Here is a 14,031-nt window from a genome sequence, read left to right on the forward strand (position 1 = left end):
AAAAACATAAAGTTGAGTCAAGATTACTCTGCCTCAAAATATCTTTTAAATGTGTCAGTAACATGCAGAAATAATTTATGAAATGGAAAAAACCACTGTTCCAGAAAGGGAAAAAAGATGTGAGTATATGTATGTTGGGAAAAAATTATCGCTGGAAATTTACATTTCAGTTACATCTCTATGATGGTTGGTTAGGTAACTCGGTTTACATCTCTGATGAGGAAGGTTAGGCGGTAAGCATTAAAATGGACAGAGATGTCGTCAACCGTCAAGCTCCACGTAGAATGTGCAGCTTACCAGCAAAATTTCTTCTTCTGAACAAAGAAAAACAAGGCATGTCAGCATAAACATAATTACACATGTGATCAAAAGATCGAGAGCAAATCGCAATCACTTACTTGGTGCTTAGCGAATTGTTGATTATCTATGTAAGCAAGCAGCTCCTCTTGCTTCATTAAAGCCTCGTGCAGAGCCTGCAGTAGCACACTACCAGATAAGCATAACCGAAAAGTCTAGGGGGTAGGTTAGTGGTGGCGGGTACAGAAAGAAAGGCTATGGCTTAAGAGGGCACATGGATAACTCTTAATCACATTCACAAATTGTTTTCCTAGAACCACAGCCCTACAGTTCTAATCACTCACCATGCCGGTTAATTCATATTCTTTTAACTCTGACCAAAACTAGCCACGGTGTCATGTAATGTGTAATATGTGACAGACAGAAGATACCTTTTTGGTTGCAATCAACTCAGCTTCTAGGGCATCCACACGGTAGACAGCAGCATTCAGCAGTTCCTCTTTCTCATGTGGCATCTCAGATGGCTTTGTCTGAAGAGTAATCACCTTATCTTCAAGCTCCCCCAGCCTCTTCAGCACAGAAGATAGGATTTCGGTATCCCTGGGAGATGATGTTGGTGATGCAGGTCTAAAATCATTTTCTGGAGCGGTTTGCTCACCTTGCATTAATGCATGGGGAAGTTTCTTTTTGATATGGCATGAAATTGAATGGAAACAAAAGAAAAAGGTCATATAGAATGTCATAAGAGCTGCCAAAACTCGAGCGTTAAATGCTGCAGGTACTTTGGGTGAATCAGGCGCTGGCGCTGGCCCTGGATCAAAAATTTCACACAAAGTATTAACATTATTGAAGAAAAACTATTTATACAGAAATAAAACACGGGAAACCTAAAAAAGAAACCATCGACTTCAGCAAACAAAAACATCAGCAATGTATATATTATATCTGTAGATGGTGGATGTGAGTGACATCATATCACCTACCTTTTCTTCTACATATTACCAATATTCATCCGATATAAAAGAGCAGAAACAAGGCAAAACAAGCAACTGCACACAAGCTAACTCACATGTGTGCTGGTGAGTATAGAGGGAGTGCAACACGAGATAGGAACTCACAATCAGATGACAAGACAAAAGAAAAGAGTGGCAATATGCAAATATAATGCATAAATAGAAACCATAAAGTAATTTAGAGAGAGCACCAAAGAAATGATGAATAACCTTCAGAAACATTGAAGTTCTCAGTGTTTGTCGGCTTCTTCCAGCCAGAGTCAACAACAGCCTTGTCAACCATTGGGACATATTCATCGTATCCAGAAAAATTACCAAAATGGCTAGTTGTTCCCACAGTCTTAGCCTGCAATATGAGTCAAAAGCACCTGAGCATCCATGAGAAAATGAAATACAAAAGAACTCAAGTGTCATGATAATAGTATTCCCTATTCCCCCACAATCCATTTTCAAAGCCCAATTTGATCTGTTGGCTAGAGTGAAAAATTAGGATATACTATTGGCTACAGTGAGAATTTAGGACATATTGGCTAGAGTAAAAAAAATTACTTTATGAATGTAGCCTTTTCTTGAGAACAAATTACAAAATGTAAATAAATATAAATAAGTAAACAATAATTTAGAGACAGGCATACTGAGTATCTCCGTCCCTGTTTACAGGCATACTGAGTATCAGAATGTATTACGCAAAATTTTAGATGTGATAACAAGTTTCATCCAGATGTAAGCAACATGTTTGTTTTGTGATTCATCTGAGATCTTCAATGTCAAGATGTTTAAGAATATCATGCCAGCAAACACTTTGTATCCTTACAAAATGGAAAAATTAAAAAAGAGAAAAGAAAGAAAGCAAAAACAGATTCCATTTTTCCTCATGCGGGGACAGCACAGATTAAACTACCTATCAGTAAAAAGCTTTAAGTGAACCTTACCTCCTCACGAACTGGAGTCAACCGAAGTTGCGAAAAACTTCTATTGGTTTTTGGAGAAGCAATATCTTCAGCTTCAGAACCAGATTCTGCTGAAGTATCACTGCCTTTCAACTGTTGCATAACCAATACTTGTAAAAACAATTCTCGCAAAAGGATTGTTTAACAGGATAAACTAGAAAATGTAAAAGACCCCAGTAGTCATACCATGGGGTAATGAGGCTTGGCGTATACTACCTTCCCATCACTGTTGATAATTTTGACAATCTGCTTGGCACGCCGTGCTTCACCATTAAGCACCATCTGCACCAGTAAGCAAGACAGTTAACTATCTCCGTACTACAAGAAATTTGAGAGGGAATACATGTACAGTTACATCACATATGGGTATTCTAAACCCTGGGTAAGATATGACCTTCAGAATCTCTGGATTCTTCCAGGGTCCTTTATCAGAAGACAGGCAGCCACCGTCATCAGCACATGTACATGTTCCTCCTAAAAACTCTGGTAGTTCACTGCATGTTCACATCAATATGATCAGATCACAAAATACCTTAATGTTAGTCACAAGAAGATGCCATATTTTCATAACCACCTATTTACCTGGCATCAATTATCTCAAGTAACTTGTTGTGGTATTTACATCCAAGAACCTGAATTGATTAAAGAAAATGAGACATCGGTATGCCTCAGCCAATAACTCAACCAAGTACCATAAATAGATAGATGGTAAAAGCAAGCATACATGAATCTTGGTAGTTGTCTTGGGATCTATAAAGTTCTTTACAGTATTCCACAATAGCCTAAAGCCTGGACCAGCATTGATTATAAACATTTGATGAAGAGTCTGCAAAAAGGAAGCATTAATTAATAGAAATATTCAGTCACGGTAAAAAACCAGTCAACAACAAAGTCCACCTCAAAAAAAAACAGAGTTTTGAGTATTTACTTCAGGATAATTATCACCATCAATCTTCTGGAGCCGCATAATGAGATCCCTGGCACTCTTTGTGAAGTTTTTCAAGCCCTGGAAAAACAATAATCAAACACTACGGGTTTCATACAGAACCTATTCCTTATTCAAGAATCAAGACCATCAGACTGAAGTATAAAGCAAAGGAGTGTATAACATACCACACCATGAACATCCAAGATTGTTGTGCTTGAATCAATGTGACGTTTAGCAGCAATTGTACAAGCTGGAAATTTAACTTGAAAGCATTTCTCAAATTCTCTGACATGGTATCTTATGTAGCGATCCATGGTAGTAACTTGCATAAGTTTGTTTGGTTCGACTTTCCCTAGTCTCTCGATGTATACCGGCCTCCCCTCTTTGTCAACTCCATGATAGCCATGAGGGTAATATTTCATAACCTCATTGAACTCTTGGAACTCGAAATCCTGATGGATAAAATAAATGGTGGAGTTCACTTTCAAAAGTTGGAATAGAGAATAAGAATAAGAAGAAAACAATCAATTTTGCATGAAGTCACTAGCAGAATTTTGGCTTACCTCGATAATTGTGTCAGTACCAAATTCTTTCCTCCACTGGACCATATCAGCCCACATGAGCTTTGATTTTTCGATGTCAAATTTTCTTGCTTTCAAAAACCTGCAAGAAAATTCCTCAACATTCTTAGAAATCGAAGCGTTTTCAATTGAATCAAAAAACAAAAGCAGCAGGGAAGGGGCAAGCCGAAATAAAACTTCAGAAGAAAATTCTCTTCAGAGTGTAGGCAAGTTATGAAGAACCAAAGCAAAGATTAGTTCAATGATGAAGAGTAAGTATCTGTTAAATACTGGCAGTTCACAAAATGCTGCATGAATGACTCAGTGGAGTCTAATAGTACAATATTAGCTATCTTCCTAAATTCCCGATCCTACACCAGAACTTCAATTGGCATGTTACCTCTACATCACTTCAATAGATATACTGTGTTTGCCTCCCAAAATTTGATTAATGTTGTGTTTCTTTTACTAAATATCCTAGTTAGAACCTATTCGTCACTCTATGACCACGATTTCACCCACATTTTCTCAATCCTCCAACATATCAATTGATATACCTGTCCATAAACAAAAGAATTTTTTGTATAAAGAATATAACCTCAGCATCATATGGTAATCATCAAACTTTTCTGGTAGAAGCTCTTCTAATATTAGGGCTTGCCGAAATGACTCGACAGCTTGCAGGTGCTCGGCATCCCGGATATCTTCAATTGAGACAGAACTGACTCGACCGTCACTCTTTCTTCTACTACTCTTCTTCTTGAGAGTATGCTTGAACTTTGAAGATGCATTAAGTGCTTTCTTCTTCAAAGAACCAATTTTAGTCCTCCTTTCATCTTCAGAAATATCAAAATCAGACTTTCTTTCTCTTCTCTCCTCACCACCGGAAAAACCCTCAAAGCCTGTTTCACGTAGATACATTAAGTAACACTTTGCAAATTAAATATAAGCAAAAATAAAATATAAGCATGGCATTTAGCATTCAGATTCCATGAAGCATTCTCAACATTTCTAGCCCTACGCACTTTAAGGCAACAATCTTGACATATCCAGTGGTCTTAAAATTGACTGATGTGATAACTTTCAGCAATAACTTTCAACAGAATAAAAATGCAAGGAGGCTGTCAAACTTTTGAAGAATAAACATCAGCGGGTAAGACTTAAAGATCTGGTCAATTAGTACTCCATTGCACTTCAATATTTGTGAAAATAATTTCACCAATAAGAAACTAGATCCTCTGATAAATATACAGCCTATGAAAATTTAATACTCCGTACCCTAAATTGCCCTAGCTCAGACACAGTAGAAAAGCAAATCGATACCAAGGATTAATTACAAGCAAAAAATCACATTGACAAGCCCAGACATCTGGAAAAACTAATCAGGTTCACATTAATTCACACATCAAACTGACAATCCGCAAAATCGCAGCTAATTAACAGCGAATGCAGATCGAGAACAACAAAGAAATCGCATAAATTTTCACTCACATGGCCTGGCAAATCTATCCAAGGGTCCCGACATCGCCACTCCCGATCAACAGCAAATTCCTGATGACCGAATAATGTTGCCGATCAATCAACCAAACATAAACGCACTGACAATCCCACCTCCAATCAGCTAAAAACGCGCAATACAGATCAAGAAACCAAAAAAATCCTAAAATTCTTCCCAGATCGAAAACCCAACAGTTAGTTCAGAACGAAACAGAGCCTCGGTAAAGTACTGAGACGATTCACGAGGATGATCTCACAGCAATAAATGCAGTAAAACCCCGTAACGGCAAATAGTTAATGCAGGCACAGAGCGAGAGAGAGGGAGGGGGGGTTTCAGAGATAGGGGAGGAGATGAGAAAATGAATATAATAATATATATTTATATAAAATAAAGCGAAAATAAGGGTATTTTTTATTATCGCCGGATAAATTTAAGGCGACGGCGATTTTTCGAGGGGGCGAGGAATTAGGAATTATGGGTGGAAAATGATTAAATTGGGAGTGGGGCCCAATACACGTGTCAGGAGCGGAGGGATGAAGAATGTTCGCCTACCGAAAAAGGGTTTCCGAGGAGACGAAGGAATTTTGTTATTACTGCTGTTAATAAATCTATTTCAGTTAGATTTTGCCTCTTTTTCGGTAAAAAAGTACTACTATCAGATTATTTTTTATTTTTTACTAACTGCAAAATGTATTAATTGAATTTAATCATGAGATGTTCTTATTGACTCAGTAATTAAATTTATTTATACCAGAAAAAATTCCGGCGTATCAAATTCTCTTTCGCCCCAAACCACAGCTCTAATAATTAAATATAATTATATATATTTGTTTTTATAGAAAATGCAGATATGAAATTGTAGTAATTGTTTGACGTTTAATTTATAAATAAAAGATTTACTTATTAAATTAAATAGTAGTAGTAAAATATATGTTAAAAATACCCCCAAAGTACAGCTCTAATAATTAAATATAATTATATAAATTTAGAAAATGTAGGTATTAAATTGTGATTGTTTGACGTTGACTTTATAAGTAAAAAATTGATTAAATTAATAGTAGCAAAACAAATGTTCAAGAAATCAAAATATTGATTTGCGGTTCGGCTTGGAGCCTCGTAATGCAATGGCATCTGAAGCCTACCTAAAACCAGATTTACACATTCTGATGGATCTTAGTCAAGTCCTGGACCCCTCGCCCTCCCTCATAATGCGTGGGACCATAAATCAGTTCGCATCTCCGCCGTGATCCGTTCCCAAATTCAATGACCGTTACTATTACTATCATTGAATAAGCATAGAATGATATATTTACACAGCAAATGATAGTAAAAACAATCACAATTCATATTTTACAAATTATGTTACGTTATAAAATAATGTAAGATTGTCTTATTTATATCTCAGATTTTAAACTAGATCAATCATCAATGTATATTTACAAACGAATTACATGAATTAATATTTATAATTTTGTGAATTTGACTTGTAAAACGCAGTTACGTGACACTCTACCTATTAGGCTACTATAATAGTAGTACTATATGTTTGACAGTTTGAGTTAATGACAAATTTACTGTAGCAAAATTCATTTTTTATAACAAACAACAAAATTAGACGAAAAATGCAATAGCGCAATCAGATTTTGCGTGACAAACTCTAATTGATAAGAACCAATTAATTTTGGAATTTGAATTATTTTACAGCAAACTACCGAGGGCATGCTTAATTAATGAATAAAATAAAATAAAATCATTAGATATTTATTTAGTATATGTGTTAAGTAAAGTTTAAATAGTTTTAGTCGGTTGCGGATAGTTTGATTTAGTTTTAGTTTTATATTTGTATATTACATGAAAATAAATTAAAGGGCATAAACCTTGGTGCGATTGTGAATTGTCTGCAGCTGGTGTAAATTAATAGTAGTAATTATTAATTTCAGTTTTTATTATCAGTAGTATTTTTTTTGCTTAGAATTTATTGTAGACGTGAGAAATTTTTAATTAGAATTTAGTACTACTACTTTCCAGTTAAGATTATTAATATTCAATGGAAAGTGGTCAATAAATTAATGTAAAGGAAATGTGTAAAATAAAATACTACTCCATAATAGAATAAATTGTGGCTTTGAATGATATATACGAATGTTACAAGAAGAAAATGACAAGTGCAGTATCAAGAAGTATTACTTCTATTTATTCAACAAAGGTCAACTATAAAGTACAAGGTTGTCATCAAATATTAATAATGTACTATTGTCAAAATCGAAAACTATAAAACTTCAAGATCTTTAATCATGAGGGACTACATGTACTATTTTATGTTATGACTTATCACACTTGTTGTTAGTTGACTGCCAGAACAACTAGTCTTTAATTATATTGTGATATATAGGAATGTATTTTAATGTTGTAACTTGTAACTATTTAAAATTTTGCTTTTTATAGATATTGATTAAATTGACTACTAGAATTCAGGTTCTTTATTTGCTCCATGATAATTTTAAATATTTTATTTATTAGATAAAAGTGAAACATCTTACCAATTAAATTGCGCTTCGTGATGCTATATTATTTATTTTGGCGGTTGAATTATACAATCACCGTCATACTAGTTTACAATTTATTTGGTAATTTTATAAAACAGGTGGTTGAGAGGTGTGTGGTTATGACAATGGCATTAGAGGGCCACCTACTCAGTTAGTAAATAGTTGAACTAAACTAACTACTTTAATTAAGATTGCAAGCCATCTAAATTTTTTAATAAGTGTGACCTATAGTTCCTATCATATCAATTTCGGCGATACAGATTTTATGTTCATATAATCCCATTTTAATCTACAATCAAGTAATGGTTTTGACTATCTGTTATACACTCTTTAATCTTAATATTCTAGTAGTAGTATACTGGAGTAGTATTAATTAAAACAACATATTGTGAAATAGTATGATAGAGCTTTGGGCCTTTCAAGCTTGGGCCGTTTTTTATTTTGGGTTGTGTACAATAAAATAAGATGGCAAAAAACAAAGATAGAGTTCGAACAGAAGAAGGTAAATAACGATTATTTAATTATTCGATCCTCGTTTTCAATATACAATATAAAACAAATTACAGTTAGTTTGTGAATCGACGAAATTGCCGTTATAATTTACTATAATTATATTATCAATTATTGATATGTTCCACAACATCTAGCCATAATCCAAAAAATCAAGCGATAATTTTATATTCAGAGTTTGACAGGCATTTTGTAAGATATAAAATTGATTAATATCGGATATGAGACACATGCCGACTAAAATGAAATTGGATACTATTAGAAAATGAAAAGCTATAGTAATTACAATTTCCATGACAGTATGTTAGCTCCTTGCCCAATTAACAAAATGTAATTTTTTGCAATGGAGGAAAAGTCACGTTAATGGTAAATAGTTATGTTTGAAATTAGAAAAATCAAATATAATTAGTTAGTTAGCCTTTTACTTAGTCTATAAGGCTTTTAATTGTAATTTGCTGTAACTTTTGCCAAAATATAGTCATTAATGAATATCTCATTTTCTCTCCGATTCTCTCCTTCTTTAGTCCACGGTTTCGTCTTCTACAAATTTCTCAAATTTCATCATCCTCATTCGATGGAGGTTTCCCTATTCCAATTCAAATCTTCATTTTTAACAATGTCAATGGTTGGTTTATGATGTGCATTGTGCCAAGTATTTTAAAAAAAAAAAATATAGGAAGATATGGGAGGATAAGTTATAATGAAAAAGTGTTTTCTTAAAAAAATAGTTGAAGTTGCATAATTTTTGTGGACACTGTTGATGATAATTATTACACATTTTTTGAACAAATGGAGTATATGTTAGTAACTTTACTCTAAAATAAAAGAAAGCATACATAACAAAATTTAACTTGTCTTGCAATTCAGAATATGTACCTTGCTTCAATATTTGTTATTATAGGCTTATAGACCCAAACTCATTACTTTAGTTTTGATGTAAAGTCGAAAAAAGGTTCTGTTGACACAACAAAGAGAATTTAAGGAGTATCAGAAAAACTTATATGTATATACATGAATAAAATATGGACAATAAATTAATTTCCTCAGCTTGTTATAATAAATCACAATACAATAGTACTCATCACAATTACTATACGAGTATATTAGAATTTTGGTGACTGTATATAAAAGTAAAATCAAATTGGGTCATATTCATCACAATTTATCGAACTTAGTCACTTATGAAGCTTATTATATTGACAATGACGTAGTATAGAGATACTATATAAATATGAACAATGTGTTTAAATTGGAATATTGCGAGATTTAACCATATTCACAAAATCAGCATTATAATTATATACATTTAATGCTATATTTTCAAATTTGTATTGCTAATCAAATCCCTCAAAAACTTCAAATTATGTATAAATCTATTGACTTAAAATATTTGTTTGCAGATTATACGCGCTTATATAATTTATAATTAATCAAACTTGATTGTGGATGGATATGAATCATAGCAGTATATTATTCACAGATAAATGGCTATCATTATAACAAAAAAAATAATATATACACAAAACATCTGTTTATGTGACACTCAGCGAGAGGGACCAGTTGATAATTCTTTTATTTATTTATTTATGAAGATCAACTCTATATTTAAAGTGGATTCATTGATTGAACTATTAAAAACTTGGCTGTTCAGATCGCTCATAAGTTACACTACTTCATTCTCAGTAATGTTTCTTTAATAAATATACAAATAAATAGTACTGCCATAAAATTATGTTTCAGGAATAAAGAGTACCATCAGATTTGACTTCCTATTGTTTTATTTGAAACTGCTATTTAAAAATTGTTTTTGATCATATCCATAATAGGAATAGTGGAAATAATTCATGTATTAATTAATTACTAATGATTTTTTAGAATTAATTACCAATGATTTTAGTACCAAATACACCACACAATAAGAGAACTTATGCTACAACATAATTAATTAGTAGTATTAAAATTGTTTAAATGTACTTTTCGTTTGGGAAACGTAAAATAAAGTAATGTATTATAATTAAATAAAATGTCGTAAGCAGTTTAGCCTATCGTTAGTGTTTGATTAGGTAGGTAACGGCGTTATACAAACCGTCATCTCTCCCTCTGCCCTTTCTGAATTATGGAATACCTAAATGAAGACTCTCTCTCTCTCTCTCTCTGAGCAAATGCATAGATATGGACTTTTTATATATATAAATATATTTCACTTTGTTAATCCATTCGTATTTTACACTCCTGCAATTCGCTAGGGTTCGGGGCTGGTGAAACGCCTCTGCTCGATCAAGTAAGTTTCATTTTCTTTTTTGAATCCGTTTATATGCAGAGTCTCGATTCGTGATAGCTTTCATGCGAAGTATATGGATTTGTTGAGAATATTATTGCTGTTTTCACGGATTCATGTCTCCTGGAGGTTGGAATCGGAGTTATTGAATTGGAAAAAAAAGGTGCATATAATGCCAAAAAATAATTTGTATAGCTCTCAGTTGTTAAGCAATGAATTCCGGATCTGAGTAAATCTATTTATAGGTGTTTTACTTATATTGTCCGCAAAAATCGGTGCATGAAATGTGTTAGTGTTTTTTTTTTCTTCATTTTTTCCGGTTGCTATGCACATGAACACCGCTGGTGTAAGTGTTCATTCTCTTAACACGACTGAAAATTTGTTTGCATTGTTATTGTCATGTGGTTTAGGTCTCTGGTGGATTTCAATCGGTGAGGTCTACGTTAGATCTTCAAGTGCTCATCTGCATTAATCTTTTGGCTGTTAATCCGTGATTGTTTTTAGTGTGTGATCATGGATCTGTGGATGTTTTGATGTAGGTTGTTGAAGATGAATATAACAAATGAAATTGAATACAACATTGTGTGTCTGATTTAGCCCATAATGGTATTATTTGGGTCATTTTGTTGTTGTTTGGTTTTGAGCATGATGTTACAATTTTGTCATTTGTAGGCCTTAATTTACACGGAAGGGTGTTGCTTTTGTGCGTGAGTGCTACCTATTGTTGTCAATACGATACTGTTTATATGCAATGGTTTTTATTCACACTCCTTCAGCTCTATGTATTGTCGACTACTTTATTTGATAGAATAAGCATATGGAATTGTAATATGTTTGCTCATTTACACATAGATTGGGGTGGAATGAGGTGAAACATATAGCTCTGATTTCTGTGATTTCTGGTGAGGGTTGGGAGATAATGTTGTGATGTGCCATTTTTGTTGAAAAGCATACTGAGTTACTGACAAACAAAGGGCCAAACTATTATAAGTAGCAGTTGGATTTAGTTAATTTGTTTGTTATAATTGCAGGTAATGTTTGCCAATATTCCCCAAGTGTACGTTCTGAGATGATCGGTACAGAAGGCTATTATAAACATAAGCTGTCCAACTTTTAGCTTGTACGTGTGACTAATGGGTGCTGCTTGCTGTATTGCTGCAAAGGACAGAACTATAGTGCACGGACCAAGTAGTGGAACACTGCAGAGGCATGTTCGGTATTCACCATCATGGAGCTTTAGATGGGATAATCGCGGTCGGGTAGCTGGAGAAGAAACACATGCAAATTGGTTGCATGATGGAGATGTAGGAAATCGTCAAGTAGAAGTAAAATATAGTAATTCTGCTTTGGACGAAGGTAGTCCAGTAGTTGGTCGTCACTCACGTTGGCAGAAGTCTCACGTTTCTGATGGAAATGCGGGTAATTCAAATTTCCAAATTTCAGGTAAATTGCTGCTGGCACTTCCAGCAAATTATGTTTTGGACATCTAATTTCAAAAGTAGGTGCAGTAATTGTATTTGATCCCTTTTAATCATCATGTATTGCAATTAAAAGAAAAGGGAGCAATCATATTATTGGAGGATATTTTCATGGTACTATAATGAATGGTGAAAGCATATCGAACCAAAAAAGTGAAATATTCTTAAGAGGGTTACTTTTGACTTGTTGAAAAATACAAAGGAAATATTAGATTCTTCCGTTGAGCTTGACCAGTCATATATTCCAATTCTTCTAGTATTAGAAACTAGTTAAGGTGATGTTGAAGCACTTGGAGACTTGGAGTTAGTGGAAATGTTTTTAGAAACATGCTTCTATTTATTTATTTATTTATATGCAGATATTGGTAGCATGTGTATGTGTAGGACTAGGTGCTCTCTTGTAGATTACTGGAATTATTTTCATTTAGTTGGCTAGATGAGCCCTAGGCTCCTAGCATGGGAGTTTCATCCTGTGACTGGACAGTGGACAGGACTATTTGGTGCATTGTTAAATTTGTGGTCTGAAAGTTTGGAGATCTGTGGAAAGGTGTTTTGCCATTTCTCATGCACCACCAAAGAGTCCATAACAGTCGATTCGGGATTGAAAGAGTTTATTATTTATCTCCATTTTAAAATAAATTACACACTGTTCATTGGACACACGAAAATCTATCAACTGTTTTCTTGATCCATTATTACTGTAGCTGAGGCATCTTCAAATTTTTTCTTACAGACGAAGCTATCTCCAGGAGTCTAGTGGAGGTATGCGGATAGTCTTACTTGCAAATATGTGGTCGGAATACCTCATCTGAAGTTTAATATTTCCTGTATATTGCTCAGGTCAAGGACTCTGCAGATTCTCGATCAGTTTCACACCCATCACCAGTCAAGTTATCTCCCTTATCCACATCTGCAACGCCCCCCGTGACTTCACATAGTCAGTTTCTTCGTCCGGACTCAACTCCTTCAAGATGCCATCGCTATTCTCATGGGCCCCAGTTTTTGCACCAAGCGCCTGCTAGCAAGATCCCAGAATATAAATCACCACCATTCTCAATTTCTGAAGAAACCTCTTCGCATCCGCCTCCTGATTGGGGCAGCGAATCAGCTAGGGTCTCCAATGGCGGGTCTTCAGACAGTTGGTCCATCCCCGTGCTCTCTGAGCTCACGGCTACCCGAAGAGAGAGGTGGTCATTCGATAGCGAATACTCACACTTCAGTGTCGATAAACTTGCTACAAGTTCAGGGTCACCTCCTGCTGATCTCCAAACTTGCGGTGTTTGTGCGAAGCTTTTGACCATGAGATCCTCGTGGGAGTGGGCCAGCCAAAAGATTGTATCAAGTAACGAACTAGCCGTGGTTTCTATTCTAACATGTGGCCACGTCTACCATGCCGAATGCTTGGAGCATATGACTCCTGAAATCAACAAGTATGACCCAGCCTGCCCGGTCTGTACTTACGGGGAAAAACAGGCTGTGAAGATGTCTGAGAAGGCTTTGAAAGCTGAACTGGATTTAAAACATAGAAAGAGACGTAGTAAAAAGCATGCTGATGGTAGTGATTGGAGAGCTGAGGCAAAAGGTTCCAAAATGGGCTCGAGTATAATCAACAAGAGCTCGCCTTTCTTGAAACGACACTTGTCTTTTGGCTCGAAATCCGGTAAGTTGCTGCAAGAGAATCATCAGCTTGCTCGAAGAAAGCCATTTTTCTGGGCAAAATCCAGCAAGGAGTGAGCTCTAATGGGATTATTGTTTTAGACTTGATATTTCATGCCCCCACAAATTGCGTTAGGCTCAATATTGAAATCTCTTCTCACAGATTTGTTTTTGTTCATGTCATAAGAGTGCAGATTGCAGATGTTATGTCCATATTCCTTCACCTTGAAAAATGAAGACATAGGATAGATTGCCGTAGTAACATACTGTAAATAAATGATTGCAGAAAGAAAAATGGTGGAAAATTTGTGAAAGTA

General features: G+C 34.7%; 2 protein-coding genes across 4 annotated transcripts; one reads left to right on the forward strand and one right to left on the reverse strand.

Annotated features, from left to right (window-relative positions):
* Window positions 1–7: 7 nt before the first annotated feature.
* Window positions 8–5,590, reverse strand: LOC125212822 (phosphatidylinositol/phosphatidylcholine transfer protein SFH6-like). 2 transcript variants are annotated; one of them, XM_048113084.2, is made up of 14 exons: window positions 5,240–5,590; window positions 4,347–4,650; window positions 3,752–3,851; window positions 3,374–3,640; window positions 3,189–3,266; window positions 2,985–3,086; window positions 2,843–2,892; window positions 2,655–2,754; window positions 2,447–2,542; window positions 2,243–2,353; window positions 1,521–1,656; window positions 729–1,108; window positions 399–473; window positions 8–314 (listed from the first exon to the last, which is right to left on the reverse strand). In XM_048113084.2, the coding sequence occupies exons 1-14, from the start codon at window positions 5,271–5,273 to the stop codon at window positions 294–296; spliced, it is 1,854 nt and encodes a 617-aa protein (XP_047969041.1). In that variant the 5' UTR covers window positions 5,274–5,590; the 3' UTR covers window positions 8–293. The 2 variants fall into 2 exon arrangements, with proteins under 2 accessions (XP_047969041.1, XP_047969042.1); XM_048113085.2 differs by having other exon boundaries at window positions 729–1,102; window positions 5,240–5,588.
* A 4,819-nt stretch (window positions 5,591–10,409) lies between these two features.
* On the forward strand, window positions 10,410–14,031 carry LOC125215325 (uncharacterized). 2 transcript variants are annotated; one of them, XM_089069412.1, is made up of 5 exons: window positions 10,410–10,583; window positions 11,612–11,637; window positions 11,749–12,023; window positions 12,792–12,820; window positions 12,899–14,031. In XM_089069412.1, exons 2-5 carry the CDS (start codon window positions 11,615–11,617, stop codon window positions 13,790–13,792), a joined length of 1,221 nt encoding a protein of 406 aa, XP_088925538.1. In that variant the 5' UTR covers window positions 10,410–10,583; window positions 11,612–11,614; the 3' UTR covers window positions 13,793–14,031. The 2 variants fall into 2 exon arrangements, with proteins under 2 accessions (XP_088925538.1, XP_047972671.1); XM_048116714.2 differs by having other exon boundaries at window positions 11,612–12,023.

Source organism: Salvia hispanica, chromosome 3 (genome assembly GCF_029641045.1).
Source record: "Salvia hispanica isolate PSC_SH4W2 chromosome 3, Shi_PSC_v1, whole genome shotgun sequence".
Taxonomy (NCBI): domain Eukaryota; kingdom Viridiplantae; phylum Streptophyta; class Magnoliopsida; order Lamiales; family Lamiaceae; genus Salvia; species Salvia hispanica.

Bases quoted from the DNA above. Each gene is read 5' to 3' on its own strand.
- LOC125212822 (XM_048113084.2), bottom strand. From the start codon at position 5,273: ATGTCGGGACCCTTGGATAGATTTGCCAGGCCAT. The intron at 3,641-3,751 runs GTAAGCCAAAAT...TTTATCCATCAG, and splicing joins GTACTGACACAATTATCGAG to GATTTCGAGTTCCAAGAGTT. The intron at 2,755-2,842 runs GTAAATAGGTGG...GTGAACATGCAG, and splicing joins CTTGAGATAATTGATGCCAG to TGAACTACCAGAGTTTTTAG.
- LOC125215325 (XM_048116714.2), top strand. From the start codon at position 11,714: ATGGGTGCTGCTTGCTGTATTGCTGCAAAGGACAGAACTATAGTGCAC. The intron at 12,024-12,791 runs GTAAATTGCTGC...TTTTTCTTACAG, and splicing joins TTCAAATTTCCAAATTTCAG to ACGAAGCTATCTCCAGGAGT. The intron at 12,821-12,898 runs GTATGCGGATAG...TATATTGCTCAG, and splicing joins TCTCCAGGAGTCTAGTGGAG to GTCAAGGACTCTGCAGATTC.